This window comes from Pelodiscus sinensis, chromosome 1 (genome assembly GCF_049634645.1).
Source record: "Pelodiscus sinensis isolate JC-2024 chromosome 1, ASM4963464v1, whole genome shotgun sequence".
NCBI lineage: Eukaryota > Metazoa > Chordata > Testudines > Trionychidae > Pelodiscus > Pelodiscus sinensis.
Window position 1 is genome coordinate 20,755,220 of NC_134711.1, and position 20,248 is coordinate 20,775,467.

Sequence of the window (20,248 nt, forward strand, 5' to 3'; positions counted from 1 at the left end):
GAGGGAAGCTACAATTTCCATTATCAAAGGCGTGGGTGTTAAAGTTGACTCATTGTGACTGCTCTGGAAAGCATCCACTCTGAAAATGACAGATGTCAGCAGAGTTAACCATCTGCATGTACACTTCCTGCATGATGCCATGGGTACCGGGGTAATGCTGTCTTTAGATATATGAGTAGGGAAATGCTGAAAAGAAGGGTAGAGGCATTACCTGTGTACACAGCATGAAGGATATGGTAATCCTATACTAGCTATGCAATTCAGAATGAATGTTGGAAAACTGGAAGAGGATTCAAGAGAGCTGTAAGAGTCATTTAAAATCTGGAAAAACAGGTCATACAGTGAGAACTCTTAGACATGTAATTAGTATATAGAAGAGAAGGTTTAGAGAATTTGATTATATAGGGAGTTGGGATGCAAAATCCCAGTTAAGCAATTAACTGGATAAATGTTAGGTAAACCTAACATTTAACCGATTCACCGACTAACGTATGATCTAGGCTGGGGATTCTTCCAGTCCAGCTGGAGCAGCACCCATCCTGCAAGGCTCCTTCCTCCAGTCCCATGCTGATGCTGGCTGCTAGCTCCCAACCCTGCTGTAGCAGCCCTTAGTATCATAGAATTGGAAGAGACCTCAGGAGGTCATCAAGTCCAGCCCCTGACCAAGGCAGGACCAATCCCAACTAAGTCAACCCAGCCAGGGCTTTGGCAAGCCGAGACTTAAAACACCTCTAGGGATGGAGATTCCACCACCTCCCTAGGTAACCCATTCCAGTGCTTCACCACCCTCCTAGTGAAATAGGTTTTCCTAATATCCAACCTAGACCTCTCCCACTGTAACTTGAGACCATTGCTCCTTGTTCTGCCATCCATCACTACTGTGAACAGCCTCTCTCCATCCTCTTTGGAACCTCCCTTCAGGAAGTTGAAGGCTACTATCAAATCCCCCCTCACTCTTCTCCAGACTAAACAAACCCAAATCCCTGTCTCTCCTCATAGGTCATGTGCTCCAGCCCCCTAATAATTTTGGTTGCCCTCTGCTGGACCCTCTCCAATGCCTCCAATTCCTTTCTATAGTGGGGCTCCAGAACTGGACACAATATTCCAGATGTGGCCTCACCAGAGACGAATAAAGAGGAATAATCACTTCTCTGGATCTGCTGGCAATGCTCCTCCTAATGCACCCTAATATGCCATTAGCCTTCTTGCCTACAAGAGCACACTGTTGACTCATATCCAGCTTCTCAGCCCCTGTAATCCCCAGGTCCTTTTCTGCAGAACTGCTACTTAGCCATTCAGTCCCCAGCCTGTAAATGCTTGGGATTCTTCTGGTGTGCCTGGGTTCCCTGCTGACAGAGGCTGTTGCAGATGAGAGCAGTCCCTGTACACAGGAGGACCCTGGCAGGACTGGAGCAGCAACCTACTCACAGTTGGTTCCAGCCCCCAGCAGTTAAGTGATGCTTAGCTAGTAGATAATTCTTTATATCTTACAGAGGCATAACGTCCCCATCTTCCCCCATAGGCTGGAAGATAAAGCTCAAGAGATGTGGGGGATTTTCCATCATTTGAAGTTTTTTTAGTTGGCTGACTTTCTAAAAGATATGCTTTAGATCAACAAGAAGTTATGAACCTGATGCAGTAATTATTGAGTAAAATATCATGGCTTGTATTATACTAGAAATCAGGCTAGATCTTCATAATGGTCCCTTAAGTTCCATGAAAAATAGCCATTATTTTGTATACACCATTCCATAAATATAAGAGACAGACTTTTGAGATTCTCAATGTTGAACAAATATCAGTTTCACTTACTAGGCAGAGGAAATTTGTCCAGCTGCCAACCCATCAAGTCAAAAGGGGAAAGTCCATCAGTCTGAAAGGAAAGAGCTCATTAGGAGATACATTTTTCCCTTCATTTGTTTAACATAGGACAAAAAACTGTAGCTATTTCAGGAAATAATATCCTTTTTTTAAAAAAAATCTCAATTTTATTAGGATGTTAGTAAATTATACAGGATTAAGTTCAGAAATCCATCAGCAATGGTCAGCAAAGTGTGCTCATTTTTATTTACTTACATACACTCGGATGTGAATTTACTCAATTTCATTTCTTTTCACTTTTGTTTACTGTCTTCACAAAGTGGATGCAGCAGGTCTTCCATCGGTAAATTGAATGAAAAACATTTCTCTTAGGCAAGGCACAAAGAATTTAGACAAATTTTCAGTATTTTTTGATTAATCTAATTTTTTTTACATTAAAGTACAAAGACAACAAGTTAAATAGTCACAAAATATTCCAATGATACATAAAATCAGTTGTAAATGCAGCATGATAATTCAAAGAAGTCCAAGATGTAAACTGTTTATCATAACTAGAAGAGCCTGTTCTTTAAGAACATTTTCAACGTCCTCCATCACTAATAAATTAATGTTACTGCTTCTTTGTTTTAATCTCATTTGAAAACATTTAGAAATTCCATAGCAAATAATGGAAAATTCCAAGAATGAAAAAAGCAGAGATAAGTAGTATTTCAAGGCCATTTCACAGCCTTAAACCAAAAATACACACAATCAAACATGAGTTAATGCTTTAAAGTAACTCTAGTCAGACATTTAGAATGAACACTTCCAAGCATATGTATCTATAAGAGAATATGGAAAACGAGTATTACAGAAGTGATATCGTCATGGACAAAGTAGTATGGTGTATGGTAGTTACAATGTTCCTATAGCTATAAAAAGTAATTTCTAAATGTGTTGTGATTACATTTCTTAGCAAACCAAAATGCTCAGGCCAACCATCTGAGAAATTATTTACAAAATAAAAGCTTGTTTCATTTTCAAACGTATAAAAATCAGTTTTGGCATACCCATAAGGCAATGCACAATATACCCCTAACATAGTAAATTATACAATAAAAAGGCAAAGTTAACTTAAATGAAATTCTATGCAACGTTATTTAAAGGGACACTGTTAGTTTCAAAATTACAAGTGTACGCCATTAAAAAGTTAACAGCAAATAATTACCAAATACTGATAGATAGGAGATACAGAACATTCTTTATATTTGCAACAGAAAATCTGTATTGTACACTGTTTTTAGTAGTATCTGATGTTTTTTATCAATAATTTGGAGAATTATATTTTTTTTACTTATAATTAACAGCAACACATTAGGAAGAGATGATACACAGACAAAATGCATTAAATTAATTTGTTATTGAACTAAATGATTTCTTTTTGCATTTACATCAGTTTGGGCAATGAAAATTAACCAATTCAGTTTCAGTGTTGGAATGCTTGGGCTAAAAATATAAGATGACGACATTTATAATCAGTTGTTTATGCTGAAATTCTAACAAATCAAAGAAATCTTTCATCAGCCTTGAAATTTTAAAACATTTTTCGAAACCTACTAGGAACAAATTTGAATTCACAGTGTCCCTTTAAATCTGATTTAGCACAAGATTATTTTAGACTACTAAGAAGCCTATAACACTTGGTTTTGAAAAAAAAACCTTACAATAAGTCAGCATGCAGATTTAAAATGAAACAAAAAATTAAATTTTACAATATGTTTAAATAATCCAAAGGTGAAAAAAAAAAAAGATTTACCTTCAAGGGCATTCTCATAAAATATGGAAACTTTGGAACACCAATTGAGTTATTAAAATATTCTGTTCAATGTTCATACAAATAACATTCCTACAATTACAAGTATACATACAATCATGATACTTTTCATTGTTATCTAATATTTAACTACTTAAATTTACAAGACAAACATAAATAAAGCTGTTAAAACAGGCAAGTACAGTACTGGTCTGCCATTCAAAACAAGTTGTTTTATACTTCCTTCTTCTTGAAACCCAATCAGATTAGAAGCTTTTGAAGTCATTCTTGAAATCTAAAAATAAAGATCAAGAGAATTAGATTCCTATGTACATGTACAAATGCTTTACATTATCGAGGCATATACAAAACGATAAAAAGTCCCACCACTCATTCTGGTCAAGGAACACAATTACCATTTAATGCAAAATCTTAGAAGAGGCCACAGTCTTTTAGATTATTTTTTATGATGACATCAGTTACAGCATCAAAAACAAACTGCACATTTTTGGTATCTGTGGCACATGTGAAATGAGTATAGATTTCCTTTGTGTCCTTTCTCTTGTTCAGATCTTCAAACTGGCACTGTATGTATGCAGCTGCTTCTTCATAAGTGTTGGATCCTGAAGGAAGAGAAAAAGTTTATCAATCAACTCTAAATTTCAGAGTAAGCAGCAATGAATGCCATTCACTTCAAAAGAAGCCATTAACTAGTTTTTAAAAACCTCTGGACAGTTTCTTTAAAAATGAAAGAACTTTATGCAGTTTTATATAACCTCACAGTCACTGTTTTAATTTATATATTGTAACTCTTGTTGGTGATAAAACATATTAATAACATTTTTAATTATCTATACAGAAAACAGTGGAATCAATCTAGTTCCCACTTAAATGGGAGTTTTACCCTTGACTTCAATGGGAGGTTGATAAGCTTACTAATGAACTTCAACTATTCTTCAAATAAGTGATGTTTTGTTTCCATAGAATTGTTTTTTTCATATTTTCAGATTAATCACCAAGGAAATTAAATACTAAGGAAAACCAAAAAAATTCTTCCCTCATTCCATCATTTGTGTTTATCACTTTTCTTTTTCATAGAGCTTTCTACCATCCCCATCTGTCCAAATTTGTATTTGGCATATTCCACCTTTTCTTCCAAGTTTAATTCTAGTTTTTCAACTAAGTATTCTCTGCACTACAGAGCAACAGATTTTAATATTATGTAAATCTACCCATAAGCAGTAGAAGTCTAAATGTAGACCACTGATGAATCAATCGTCCTCTCTTCCCAAAGAATTCTTGTATTCCATATTTTTCCTTCCAACGTGTTTAGAAACCTAAATGCCCTAAAATTCTTTAGGATACAATTCTGATTTTAAAGGTTTTGGAGCAAAAGGGAGGAAATAAGAGTCTAATCAAAATAAATTGGAAAGAATCTCATCACAAAGACTGTTTAAACACTTTAAATACTTAACGATGAACCAAACATTTCTGTGGATTCTCGCCTAGTGTTTCCAAATAGTCCATGTATTTAAAAGATGTTTGACATCAGCTTTCAATAAACCATTAATGTAATAATACATTAAATATGACTTTAAAATATTTAACTATGATCAAAAGTAAGTGAATATTTGTTCAACTATGCTCTCAAACCATTACCTTACAATTTATTTGTGTTGGAAAGAATTCGAAATTACCCTTTTGTAAGCTATTTAAAAGTCTGAGATATGAAAAAAACTATACATATAACTATCTCTAAGCTGTAGTTAAATGCATTTTGGAACATTTTGGATATGTCTACACTACATGGCTCCGTTGACGGAGCCATGTAGATGAGCTTTGTAGACATAGCAAAATGAAGCAGCAATTTAAATAATCGCCGCTTCATTTACATCAAAATGGCTGCCGCGCTGTGCCGATCAGCTGTTTGTCGGCACAGCGCGGTAGTCTGGACGCTCGACATCAAAAGCCTTTGTCGACCGCCCTGGTAAGCCTCATCCCATGAGGCATAATGGGGCGGTCGACAAAGGCTTTTGATGTCAACCGCCAAACGTCCAGACTACCGCGCTGTGCCGACAAACAGCTGATCGGCACAGCGCGGCAGCCATTTTGATGTAAATGAAACGGCGATTATTTAAATTGCTGCTTCATTTTGCTATGTCTACAAAGCTCATCTATATGGCTCCGTCGACTGAGCCATGTAGTGTAGACATACCCTTTTAGACCTAGTTGTGGCTTTTCAGGTTGTCAATGCTGACAGCTCAGAGATAATGAGTACTAGTCTATCAGTAGCATTCCTGGTCTACAATGAGCTAAAACCTAAACTCTCTTTGACTTATACAAGTAGTCTCAGCTGCTTCAAATATGAGTAAGTAAGGAGAGCAGGATTAGGCACATACCTTAAAGTGACTAAAAGTGGCATTGTAAAATTTCATGTTTGTGTTACTCACCTTTCATATCAAATTGATTCAGTTTACAAACTAAAAAGCGATCTCCCCTAACTGCTAGCTACATACACAACTTTGAGTCTAGATTAAACTGTTTTTTACTTGCTCATGCATCATAAAACCAGTAATAACATTCTGTAACTGGAAGTGACTTGACTCAACTTCCCACATAAGTATCACAATACCTGCATATTCAGGATAGCAAATAGTGAGGGGACTCCTCTTGATCTTTTCTTCAAAAAGATCCTTCTTGTTTAGGAAAAGAATAATAGAAGTGTCTGTAAACCATTTATTGTTGCAGATGCTGTCGAACAATTTCATGCTTTCATGCATTCGATTCTGCAATTGACAAGAAGATACTTGTCATATAATACAAGAATAATGACATCAGAAAACATATACATGTTTGATATAGGAAAACTACCAACAGAGTAGCAAAATCTCAAAGTATTTTTGTACACTGAATCCCAGAACCTTACCCTAGTGATTTATCAAACTAAGAACAAGATAGGCAGGTAAATTCTTTATTTTTGTTTTTCTTTTCATTTATTTATTACTGTAGTTTGGAATATTGAATGTCTAAACAATAGCACAGTTTAATAACTCTTTTCCATTGATAACTGCAAATGTGACAAAGAAAAATAATTCCATGGAAGACCCTGACCTTTAAGTGCAAACTGATTACAGTACAGCTTCTCTTAAAGAAGTTGAAAATAATGTATGGCAGCTATGCAAGAGTCAAGTATTCCAGTGTTACCAGATCAAATGAATAGTGTTTTTCTACAAGTGATTTATTCACAAACATTTTCTAGTTATGCATATAGTTTCTATCAGATTTCCAACTGTTTAAGTCAACAGACTACCACCCACCTGGGGAACAAATTTGATGAAGCTTGATTTGAAGGCTACTTCCTTTCCTCACCCAAATTATAATCTACACATTGGACCTCCCAAAACTGGGACTCCCTCATCTGGCATCATCTATGTTCTGGCAGGACTATGGATGTCCCTAGATTAGAAAGTCCTGGCTGGGAGCCCTAATGGCAAGAGAACTGCCAGCTCAGAGCCTGGCGGGGCTGGGACCAGCACCAGAGTCCCAGCAGCACAGCAGGGGCTGTGGCAGCCCCAGTAGCAGGGCCAGGGACATGACAAGCACGGCAGCTGCGATAACGGGGCCAGAGCCAGAGATATGGCAGCCGCACAAACCCCGATAGTAGGGCCAGGGCTGGAGATGCAGCAGCTGCAGCAGCCCTGGTAGCAGGGCTGGGGCAAGGGAAGTGGCAGCCCTGATAGCGGTGCTGGAGCCAAGGCAGTCTGGGTTGCAGCAGCATGGCAGCCTGGCAGCTGAGGCTGGCAGCCAGGAGAGTAGGTAGTCTGAGGAACTGGTAACAGAGGGCCTCCTCTGGTCTGGAAAATTCCCTCGTTTAGCACTGGTCAGGTCCCGAGGGTTCCAGACCAGAGAGGTACAACCTGTGCAATATAAGTCAGTGCCACAAAAGAACTTTGCTTATTAAGTCAGCTGCAGAGAAACGCAGCTACATAAATAAAGAGTGGTGCTAGTTTGTGTCTACTTCTGCTGGGGTATAGGGAGGAAGGTGTCTGCGAGGACAGAAAAGAATAGTCAGAAAGGAAAAAGCAACAAAATGAATAAGTAGCTAAAGATGACAGACAAAAACAGGGAAAAAGATCAGAGAAAGAGACACATACTGGAATACTAGAACGTGAGGGGAGGGATAACTTCGTGGTTTGAGCATTGGCCTACTAAATCCAGCATTGAGAGCTCAATCCTTGAGGAGACCATTTAGGGATCTGGAGCAAAAATCTGTCATGGATAGTACTTGGTCCTGCTGTGAAGGCAGGGGACTGGACTCAATGACCTTCCAAGGTCCCTTCCAGTTCTAGGAGACAGGCATCTCCATTCATTTAGTTTCTTTGGAACACAGAATACTAGGACTGTAAGAGACCTCGAGAGGTCATCGAGTCCAACCCCCTGCCCTCATGGCAGGACCAAGTACTGTCTAGACCATCCCTAATAGACATTGATCTAACCTACTCAAATACCTTCAGAGATGGGGATTCCACAACCTCCCCGGGCAATTTATTCCAGTGTTTGACTACCTTAACAGTTAGGAACTTTTTCCTAATGTTCAACCTAAACCTCCATTGCTGCAGTTTAAGCCCACTGCTTCTTGTTCTATCCTCAGAGGCCAAGATGAACAAGTTTTCTCTCTCCTCCTTATGACATCCTTTTAGATACCTGAAAACTGCTATCATGTCCCCCCTCAATCTTCTCTTTTCTAAGCTAAACAAACCCAATTCTTTCATCCTTCCTTCATAGGTCATGTTCTCTAGACCTTTAATCATTCTTGTTGCTCTTCTTTGGACCCTCTCCAATTTCTCCACATCCTTCTTGAAATGCGGTGCCCAGAACTGGACACAATAATCCAACTGAGGACTAACTAGCGCAGAAGAATGACATCTCCTGTCTTGCTCACAACACACCTGTTAATGCATCCCAGAATCATGTTTGCTTTTTTTTTTTAAACAGCATCACACTGTTGACTCATATTCAGCTTGTGGTCCACTATAGCCCCTAGATCTCTTTCTGCCGTACTCCTTCCTAGACAGTCACTTCCCATTCTGTATGTATGAAACTGATTGTTCCTTCCTAAGTGGAGCACTTTGCATTTGTCTTTATTAAACTTCATCCTGTTTACCTCAGACCATTTCTCCAATTTGTCCAGATTATTTTGAATTATGACCCTATCCTTCAGATTAGTCACAACCCCTCCCAGCTTGGTATCATCTGCAAACTTAATAAGTGTACTTTCTATGCCAATATCTAAATAGTTGAAGATATTAAACAGAGCCAGTCCCAAAACAGACCCTTGCGGAACCCCAGGTATCCGTAAACAGAAGTATCCCCTTTCTAGTCAGGCACCTTTGGGACCTGACTGATGCCAAGCCTGAGAATTTGCAAACCATGTGAGCTCAATATTTTCTAGCAACCTTTTTACTACTTACTGGGCTTTTAGAAGACATTTAGGGGTAAATTAGAGCTCAGTAACAGCACAGAACACAGAGCCAGGACTGGTTGCTGTAAACAACCTTTATAAGATAACAGGAAACTTTGCCACATCCATAAGTGAACCTCCGGCTAACTAACACTATATCGGACCACTAATGTTGCTGGACCAGAATGTGTCAACCTGTGATAAGAATTCTAGAAATTTTATTCAAAGCGATGGCATTTTCTTCACCATCTCTACTATACAAGGGGACACTTGCAAAGTGGAAATTACTTCCTTCTGGAAACAGTATATATACACTTTTCATAAAGAATTTAACTTGTTTCAAGATCATTTAGTTTCTATTTCATCTTCTCCCACTTCCTTCAAGGTTAGTTTACTTGCCATTTCTTCATCTTCTGCTAGGACCAAGTCATAATCACTGAGCGCTACACAAAAGATTATTGCTGTAACTCCCTCAAAGCAATGAATCCACTTCTTCCGTTCAGATCGCTGGCCTCCCACATCAAACATTCTGCAAAACAGAAAAATAAGATTGCATTAAAATTACAGACATCTGAATGCTACACAAAATTAGCGAGAGAGAGCAAGCTGTACCACTCTAATCACAAATTTAATGGAGATAGGGTGTGATGGGTTCAGTCACATGGATCCCCTTGAGACTGTCTCCTGATGGACTGATAATACCAGTGAGAGCACCTCCCTGTCCTCAGGTGCACCTCAGCATCCTGTGCTGCTGAGCCAGAACTTCTGGTCTTCCCCAGCAAGGGCACAGAGTTGGGGTCACAGCCCACAGCAAAGCAACACACCTCTGGGAAGACTCCATCACAGAGACTTGACACAGCACTCAGGTGCATAGCCCCAGTGGGACCAGAACCCCAGACAAAGCAGTCTTACTCTGCATAAAAGTTTTATACAGAGTAAGCTCAAGTTGTTTGCTCCCTTTATCAATGAAAAAGAGATGCACAGCTGTTGCCCCCCCCCCCATGTAACAATTATTTGGCTTGTCATTAAACCCAATGTAAAGTTATTTTATTAAATATAAAAAGCAGGATTTCCAAGATTACAAGTGATGACAGATCGAAGTAAGTTACTAAGCTAAATAAACCAAAATATACAATCTAAGCTTAATATTCTAAAAAACTTTTTATGTGCAATTTCTTACCCTAACAGTAGTTCAAATCATTATTTCTCACAAGATCGGCAGGCTCCTAGTTTGTGACAGATCCCATCCACCCATTCAATCTTAGATGCTTCTAGCAGTCATCTCAATGGTTAGCATAAGGATGTGTGAGCCTGCTTCCATTCTCAGCGCAAGTGGACCTTGCACCAGCTGAAGCAGCCCCTGGGCCGGGGGACAAACTACCCGAAAGGCTATGGCCAGAGCTAAGCGGACAGGACCCTTGGAAGGTGGAATCTGCTCAGGCTGGACTGCTAGGTGGCTTTACCATCCCTGAACAGCATCCAGGCAGGAAGCTTGTGGAACAATGGAGCCTTTGTATGCAAAGTGATGTGATGACATCAGGAAATTTTATAATTTATTTATTTATTATATTTATATTTTTATATATTTTGAGAGAGAGAGCGCGCACGCAGTGGGTTTTTTAATAGAGAATGAGCAGTGGTTATCGAAGTGCAGTCCGCAGACCACTAAGTGGTCCACAGCTGCCTCCCAGGTGGTCCATGGTTTGAGCTTAGCCCCTGTCTTCCCCCTCCTTGCAGCTGGGAGCCCATGCTGCCGCACCAGCTCCGGCTGCCAGCTTGGAAGGTGTATAGAGGAGCGGCAGGAGGTGAAGGAAGCCCTGATCTTCACCACCAGACCTGGCTCGCGGAAAGAGGCAGAGCAAGTTAGCATTTTTTTGAACCCTGTTAAAGTCCTAGACTTCACAAATTCCTCTGGCAAGGAGTTCCACAGGTTGACTGTGCGCTGAGTGAAGAAAAACTTCTTTTGGTTTGTTTTAAACCTGCTGCCTATTCATTTCATTAGGTAACCACTAGTTCTTATATTGGGGAAATAAGTGAATAACTTTTCCTTATTCACTTTTTCCACACTAGTCATGATTTTATAGACCTCTATAATATCCCCCTCCCCACCCTCCGGTCTCCTCTTTTCTAAGCTTAAAAAGGCCAAGTCTTTTTAATCTCTCTTCATATGGAACCTGTTCCAAACCCCTAATCATTTTGTTGCCTTTTCCTGAACCTTTTCCCATAACAATATATCTTTTTTGATATATATAATTTCAGCTCTGGTTTACACCAGGCCTGATTAGGGATGTGAAAGGTTAAGGTTAACTTTTACAGGTGATGCTTACTGGTTCCGGTTAACCAGTGGAGGTGGAGCAGGTCTAGGGTGTTCCGGGCCAGCCTGAGTAGCCTGTCTGGCTCTTCTCGCTCCCCCTGCAGCCCAGCTGAACCATACACTGGGCTTCCTAGCTCTCCCACCTCTGCAGCCCAGCTTGGGTTGGTGAGTGAGGGAGTGAGTGAGAGAGAGACTTCTTTAAATATATTAATCAATTATTTGTATATGTACAAAAGTTCCTATAGTACAAGTTTTGCACCTGTGCACATCAGGGTAACTACAACTATTCTATGGTTGGGAATCTGATCGGACTTGATCTTGGGTCAACTCTCAAAAGGATCACTGGGAATCTTTAGATCCAGCTACAGAATTAATCTATTTTAGGCTTGCAACCCGTAGATTTCTTTGCTACAATAAAGAGATCTTTAAAAAAGTGTTAAGTGACCAACCTTTCCTTTGATAAATTAAATTGACCAAGCTTCTTAAATCTCACACTGTAAGTTGAGTTTCCAGACCTCGACTCATTTTTGCAGCTCTCTTCTGAAATCTTTTCAATATTTCAACATCCTTTTTAAAGTGTGGACACTAAGAATAGACATACATTCTAATAATAATTTCACAAGTGCTACTCAGAGGTAATAGTACCTCTCTATTCCTACTCACTGTTTCCTGGCTTATACCTTCAGGTACCCCTCATAACCCTTAAATTATCTTCAGACCAATTAGTGTATTTACTAGGATTTGCAAATTAGTCAGTGCACTTAACATCGTGTTGCAAATTGGGATAGAAATCATCATTTAGCTTTACTATAAAAAGATATTTCAGTGGCTGCACTTCACAAATACTGATGTTCGTAGTCCATCAGTTCAAATGATTTTGAAGAAAAGCTGATTTTTTTAATTGCTAGTTCTTCAACATTATATAAAAGGGATTATTTGAAAGAAGTTTACATGTGCACATTATTCATGAAAACATGTAAGTTTGTATGGGAATTTAATAGGCTTTCCAGGTACAGCAATTCACTGTTGAGAACGTCTCCATAAACTTTGTGTTACTTCATCATATTTGATCTCTCACTATAAAAGCCATTCTTCTCCACCCACTGATACCCCATCTTCTCTGAAAATAGTTCCAAATGCCAGGAAATAAGTTGTGATAAATGTAAATCACCGTTAATCATCAACATTTAAAACTTTGAATGAAACACATGACAGGTTTACACATACAACTTGAGCACTCACTTAAAATGAAGATCTTTGAAAGTAAAATGAGTTTCCACTATTCCTGTAGTTTTCACTCTAGTCCTGAGAACATCCTGTTGAGTTGGGATGTAACTGGTTTGCGCTATCCTGTCCAAATCATTCAAGTAACTAAAGGTAAAAGAAACATTGCATTTAATTGTTTTAAAAAAAGATAAGAGATTTGCACAAATAAAGGTATTACACCACTTGAATATTATACACCAAATGAAATTAATGGGTAGCAGGTTTAAAACGAATAAAAGAAAGTTCTTCTTCACACAGCGTGTAGTCACTGTGGAACTCCTTGCCAGAGGAGGCTGTGAAGGCTAGGACTATAATAGAGAAGCTAGATAATTTCATGGAGGTTAGGTCCATAAAAGGCTATTAGCCAGGGGATAAAATGGTGTCCTTGGCCTCTGTTTTTCAGAGGCTGGAGAGAGATGGCAGGAGACAAATCGCTTGATCATTGTCTTCGGTCCACCCTCTCTGGGGCACCTGGTGCTGGCCACTGTCGGTAGACAGGATACTGGGCTAGAAGGACCTTTGGTCTGACCCAGTACGGCTGTTCTTATGTTCACTTATAAAAGTTAACATATCTAAAAATTCTCACAATTTAGTTCTCATCATAGAGACTTATGGGGACTAGGGATGTAATAGTGTAGATGACTGAACAATTAACAGATAAGCAAAAACGTATCGGTTAATTCTATCGACTACATGCATCTCCTCCCTCCCGCACCAGTAAATTTTTAGAGGACTCGCCAGCAACATGGCTCAGTCCCAGCTGGTGCCGGGTCCCTGGAGCAACTCACACTGTGCCCTGCAGGGAAAGTCATTTAGGAGCCAGGTGGGCAGGTAGCCTGGCTCAGTCCTGGCCTGCGCCAGGTCCAGGTATGTTGTGGAGCACCGCTGGGATTGATGAGAATGGGCTTGTATCCCATCTGGTCGGGAGTGCCCTGACAACTGACAGCGCACTTAATGCACCCTAAAACTGATTAAGAGATTCGCTGGGTAGAAATGGCCTGTTCTTTTACTCTCTGTTATGGCAACATATAGCCTGGTAGCCTTTGGGAATTGTCTCCTCCTTTGTAGGTAAAAACCCAGGGCCATATACACATCAAGGGAATGAAGCCACCGTTCTCCATTTGGAACACATGGTTTTGGAAAGAAGGTGCTAGATGTATGGAGTGGCTGAGAAGGAATTGGGAAATCACCTTGGCAGAAACTTGGGATGCAGTCATAGGTGACACCTGGTCTTTATGGAATGTGATGGAAGGGGGATTTACCAGCACCTCTCAGCTCACCAGAGAGGGAAGACAGGAGATCAGCAGCTCAAAAAGAGAGTTAATTAAAGAGGTAAGGACTATTGTTAGATCCCATAGGGTAATCAACAAGATGAATAGGCAAATATTGATGTCAAAGTCCCTTCCAGAATCATGTGGTCCAGGGATGGGTAAAAATCAAATACCCTTCTACTGGAGAGTGGAAAACACTAACGGCGACTGCATTCACTCTGATAAGGCTTCGAGCATGTCCTGAGGTTTACAGTTTAAAGAAATAGAGGGCTGACGACAGCTTTGGAGGCAAGACCTTGCATTTGGGCCCAGGATGTAAAGTATGTCCATTTGGCCTAGGGGGATCACCTGAACAAGTCCAGTTAGTGCATGGCTGTTAGCTGTGTGAGCAGTTATCGGCCATCCCTCGGTTCCTTCTACACCCCAAAAAGTCATTTTCATCCGAAACAGAAGAGAGAAGGGAAGGTCACGAAGCACCCACAGGGACAACCACCTCAAAGAACCTCAGTTACTACACAAGGTGAGTAATCCTCTCTTCTTTGAAGAATGTCCCCGTGGATCATAGAATCATAGAATAATAGGACTGGAAGGGACCTCGAGAGGTCATCGAGTCCAGCCCCCCGCCCTCAAGGCAGGATCAAGCTCCGTCTACACCATCCCTGACAGATGTCTATCTAACCTGTTCTTAAATATCTCCAGAGAGGGAGATTCCACCACCTCCCTTGGCAATTTATTCCAATATTTGACCACCCTGACAGTTAGGAATTTTTTCCTAATGTCCAATCTAAACCTCCCCTGCTGCACTTTAAGCCCATTACTCCTTGTCCTGTCCTCAGAAACCAAGAGGAACAAATTTTCGCCTTCCTCCTTGTGACACCCTTTTAGATATTTGAAAACCGCTATCATGTCCCCCCTTAATCTTCTTTTTTCCAAACTAAACAAGCCCAGTTCATGAAGCCTGGCTTCATAGGTCATGTTCTCTAGACCTTTAATCATTCTTGTCGCTCTTCTCTGTACCCTTTCCAATTTCTCCACATCTTTCTTGAAATGTGGCGCCCAGAACTGGACACAGTACTCCAGCTGAGGCCTAACTAGTGCAGAATAGAGCGGCAGAATGACTTCACGAGTCATGTTAGATGACTATGGAGCAATGTCTTGTGGTGGAAGGTAGGGCTTGGCAATCTATGTGCCATTGTTAATACAGACATCCAAAGTATTTGTCCATTGAGGTATATTACTTATTGTGTAACGTTTGATGAATGTATGGACTGATGTCCATATCACTGTTCTGTAGATGTCTGTGATGGGAACATTACTGAGGAAAGCCCATGATGGGAAAACAGCTCTTGTAGACTGTATGTGAACTGTTTAGGAAGCAGGGGTATTGTTGCATGCATAGCATATCTGTATACACTGAGAGATTCATTTAGAGAGTGTATGGATATTGCTTTGCCTTTGGATTGTTCAGCAGAAGAAAAATAGTTGTGGGGATTTTCTAAATGTCTCTGTTCTCTCTAGGTAAAAGGTGAGTGCTCGCTGCGCATCGAGGGAGTGGAGCACCACTTATCTAGTGTCTGTACCAGGCTTTGGGAATAATAAAGGTAAGTAAATGAGTTGATTAAAGTGAAAGGAGGAGACTATTTTGAGGAGAAATTTGGGGTGGGGTCTTGGTGCAAATGTTTTGCCTGTAAGTGTGCAAAGTACCATATATTAAGGTACCACATCAGGGTTGACTGTTTGAAAGGTGGGAAAGTGTTATTCGTCCCTTTCATTAAATGCTTCGGTAGTTGGATGTGCACAGGTATCTTTCAATTTTATAAAAGTGGTGAGGAGTCCTGTGGCATCTTACAGACTAACTGAAGTGTTGGAGCATAAGCTTTCGTGGGCAAAGACCACAAAAGGTGAAAGCTTATGCTCCAAAACTTCAGTTAGTCTATAAGGTGCCACAGGACTCCCCGCCGCTTTTGCAGATTCAGACTAATACGGCTACCCCTCTGATACTTTCAATTTTACAGTGCCTCATGGAGAGAGCCACCAGGTATACTGTTATGGAGCTATTAGCAAGCCCTTGTTGTTTGAGGTTCAAGATCTAATCCACAACTCTAGATAACAGGGCTTATATGTTCAATGGTTGCAGCCACCACTGAAAAGAGCTCTTTACCCTGGAGACCATGTTTATTAGTTTGTGCAATGAGTGTTTGTGGGGTTTGTATGAGCCCTGTAGCCATCCTTTCAGGCACAAGATGTGCAGTCTTGCGCTTTTTACTACAGATGTGGTGATTGACATGTCCCTTTATAGTTGACAACACTGTTTGGCTGTTACTCAGGAGCTTTGTGTGATGGTTGTCATTAGGTCTGTTAAAGTGTGAAACTGTGATTGGGGTAGCTTGGTGCCCTGCTTGTATACTGTCTAGCTGGGCTCCAATAAAGTCCAGCTGTTGAGCTGGGGAAAGAAAGGACTTTTGGTAGTTTAGCTGGAAGATTATGGTGGTCAGAAGGTGTACTGAGAGTCTGAGGGCTGCTGTTGCCTCTTGGAGGGGCAATGCCATTATTAGGCAATCATCTAAGTATGGGATTATTTTGATGCCAATTTGTGTAGGTAGGAAGCCACAATGGTGAAAACTTTTGTGAAGATCATTGACAATGTGGAGAGTCTGAAGGATAGAGAACTCTGTATTGGAAGTGAGAGTTCCAAGCATGAAACACAGGAATCTTCTGTGTGCTGGATGTATAGTAATATGAAATTAGCTGTCATCCCTCGACCTTTAGGACACCTATCTCCCTGTTGTAGAAGTGGAATTATTGTTGTCAGTGTTACCATTTTGAAATGTTGATGGCGAAGAAATTTGTTCAGTTGACAAATTCAGAATAGGCCTCCAACACCAACTTTTCTTTGGTGTGACAAAATAGCAGGAGTACCCCGTCCCCCTGTGTGGAGGTGGTACCTCCTCTACTGCTCTTGGATGCAAAAGATGAGTGACTTCCTCTTGTCTTATGGATAGGGTCCCTGAAGAGGGATGGGGAAGATGGATGGGAAAGTGGGACAGAGTAACCTTTGAAGATTATTTTTAGGACCCATCTATCAGAGGCGATGTTGCATCAGATGTGGTAGTATGGTAAGAGGCAATGGCTGAATAGATTATGGGTTCCGCAGCCTTTAGATGGGAGGAAAGATCAAAACCTCAACCAAAACTTCAAAATGGTTGTCTTGAAGTAGAAGGCTGGGATGAAGACATTCTGGCTTCATCATGGCTCTCTTTTTCTCTGGTGTTGGTCTTATGATCTTTGAGCCTGTGGATGAAGTGCAGGGCAGAAGAGTTGGATATAATAGTGCCCCTGCTTTTTCTTTGGTTGAGGTTCATACATGCCTACAGTTTTCAAAGTGGCATGAAAGTCTTGAGCATATGTCAGGATGCATCTGTAGATTCTTCAAATAATTTTTATCCAACTGTATTTTGTAGTTCTTTAGGGAAGCCAGAGAGCTGGAGCCAAGAGGTGCAACACATCGCTATGCTGTGGCAAGGGATTGAGTGAGTATGTCTGCCTAATCGAAGGAGGCCTGCAACATGGTCTTTACTATAATGGAGCCTTCTGCTATGTTCAACTTACATTGCTCCCAGGCATCCTCTAGAAGTTGATCAATAAAAGTTTTCGTATTGTCAAAAGTGTTGTGTATTTTGCTAAAAGAACAGAAGTTTGCTATGTGGAACTGTAAGAAAGCAGATGAATAAGAATTTCTTCCAAAGATGTCCAAGTGCTTCCAGTCATCAGATGGAAATTAAGTAAACTGTTTATTTGCCTCTATGGTGCACTGCCTCAATTACAAAGGAGTTTGGGGGCTGGTTAGCTGAAAAGAAATCCTGCCCCTTTGACTGGAACATAATATTTCTTGTTTGCCCACTGTGACGTAGTGGGGGTACCTGGCTGGTTTCTATGCTGCTGGCTCTGGGGTAACCCCCACTGGCTGCCGTGGGTACCACGACCCAGCAAAACAGGATGAGTCACTATGCAAAACCAGTATGGCCAGACACCTCCCATGGAGAGGAACAAAGGAAGGTGGAATGCTGCCCTGGCTGGGGGGCAGGGCTGGAAGAGAGTTAGTTAGTTGCGGGCTGGGAGCATGGAGGAGACAGCCTAGGGAAAGGGGCTGGAGTTTAGGGGCCCAGTCTCCCCCATCTCAAGGGGGCCTGAGGCATCCTAGCCCAGCTCTGTGACCAGATTCCATCTGTGCTGTGCTGTATCCTGGAGAGGCAATAAACTTCCTCTATTCCACCGGCTGGTGCAGTCTGTTTGTGCCATTTCGGGGTGCAGGAGACGGAGGACCCCCAACGCGCCGTCACACCCACTTGGAGGCTAGTGGGATTGTGACAGAAGATTGGCAAAGGACCTCAGCAGGGTCCAAAATAGCTTTACTGATTGGCAGAGCCACTGTGTTTGATGGGGATGTATGGAGTATATTGATTAATTTGTGCTGAGACTCCAGTAATTTTGCCAATGAAATATTGAGCGAATCTGTCATCCTCTTGTAGGTCTTGAAATGACTGAAAATTATTCCCTGTAGTTGGTGATGGGGGAGGGAGGGAAAGGATGAGGTATGTGTAGGCAATGCATCCTCCTCCTCAGGTGTGTTGTCTGGCTTACTGAGATCCTCCTGTTGTTGAACCTGGAAAGGAGCAGATTGGAAAGGTGGTCGAATGGTGGGAGGAAGTGTGGGTTTAGATTCTATATTGTGCCCGGGGGTGCCAATATGGCCACTCAGGGAGCACGGATACTGGCGGGGGCTTCCATGGATAAGGTTGCCACTGTTGAGGTGGAAATGATTAAGTTTGGTGAGATTGTTTAGGGGAAGAGAGTGACATGGAATATTTAGTGTCACTTCTACCTCTTCTTCCTCATTTGATGAGAATGGCAATGCCAAGTTCATCAGCGTCATGATCAAAGAAGCTGCTGAAGAAATCTGTTTGCTAGTTGTACCAAAAAACGGTGTTCCAGGTACTGTAGTTAGTGCAAACTCAGCATGTCATAAGCGGTGAAGGTATCATGGAAGTTGGTGCTATGGTGTGCATGGTTGTCTGCACTGGTGGCACTGAAAAAGCATGCATTTGTATGGTGGTAGTTGGTGATGGTGCCTTGGAGGAAGCTAGTGCTGACTTCTTCCATGCCAAGCTAGAGGACAGTTTCTTTGCTCATGCACGGAGTTGGGATCTGGCAATTCATTTGCCTTTGTCCATTGGTACATATGCGTGTATTGGATGTTCCCGGTGTGTCTCAGTCTGAGGTGGACAGTACCATTGGTACCAAGGCTGATTTTTTGCCTGGAGAGAATTTTTTTGAAGTGCTCACTCTGAGGTGAAGTTGGGACCCTATATTTTTGTAGGCAGTAATGGGAGTCCTTGGTTTGATACTGCTACTGGACACCTAGTCTAAGTCTGTGAACAGCCTGAGGGATCTCTTTTAGGAGCAGCTTCAGTCTCAGGTCTCTGGCTTTAAGTGGGGTGCACATCTTTGTGGGATTAGCGCTTCACCCAACCATTGGATACACTGAGTGTCTGTCTGATATTGGGATAGATTCACAGCGTTTTAATCCCAGGAAGATGGGCAAGCTGTTAGGAGCTTGGCTCCAGGAGAGTTGCTCAAAGGGCATTACAGTTCAAAATAAAAGTTTACGTTTAAAAAAAAAAAAAAAAAGGATGAGACAAGGAGAAAAAGAAAACAAAGGTAGGACAGAATGGGGGAAAAAGGCTATCTAAATGTTGTCAGGGAGTGAAGTTCACAGAGCTGCTGATGTTCCTACCTAAGCCTAAGGTGGTAGAGAAGTAACTGAGGAATGGCTGACAACGCATGGTGGTTAGCTAATTGCACAGGCGTGAGATTAGTACCATGCATGCACAACCACTCAGGGTACTGTTGCTGAAAATCTCCGCCTATAAGCATAGGGGCGTAACCTAATGTGGCCCACCCACAGGGACATGCCTTGAAGAACATTAAGTATGGAGTGAATAGACTGATACATAGAATAGATTCTTTTGCAGCAATGGCGGTAGATAGCAAAGATGTAGATGAATGACAGGAATGATGGAGGAGCATGCTGCCATGTCTCCTAGGCTGGAAAGTTAGGTCCTGGCTAAGACCAAAGAATATGAATTCCAGGGACTGAACACAAAGTTGACTTCTGACATTGATGCTCACTCTTAGAGAGGAGAGAAAAAGAAAAAGCTGGGACCATCAATGTTTAAGCTTCTTCTTTGGACTAGGGATGTAAAATCCCTTTTAATTGGTTAACCAGTCATATTGTTTAACTGGATAACTAGTTAAAGGGGATA

At 41.2% G+C, this 20,248-nt stretch overlaps 1 protein-coding gene across 1 annotated transcript in view; it reads right to left on the reverse strand.

Annotated features, from left to right (window-relative positions):
- Window positions 1-1,962: 1,962 nt before the first annotated feature.
- GNAI1 (G protein subunit alpha i1) overlaps window positions 1,963-20,248 on the reverse strand; it is a 51,880-nt gene continuing 33,594 nt past the window's right edge. Inside the window, exons 5-9 of the mRNA XM_075926495.1 lie at window positions 12,631-12,759; window positions 9,474-9,603; window positions 6,246-6,399; window positions 4,030-4,236; window positions 1,963-3,908 (exon numbers count right to left, since the gene is read on the reverse strand). Of these exons, the coding sequence (XP_075782610.1) occupies window positions 4,046-4,236; window positions 6,246-6,399; window positions 9,474-9,603; window positions 12,631-12,759 (604 nt within the window). The 3' untranslated portion in view covers window positions 1,963-3,908; window positions 4,030-4,045. The remainder of the gene's footprint in view (window positions 3,909-4,029; window positions 4,237-6,245; window positions 6,400-9,473; window positions 9,604-12,630; window positions 12,760-20,248) is intronic.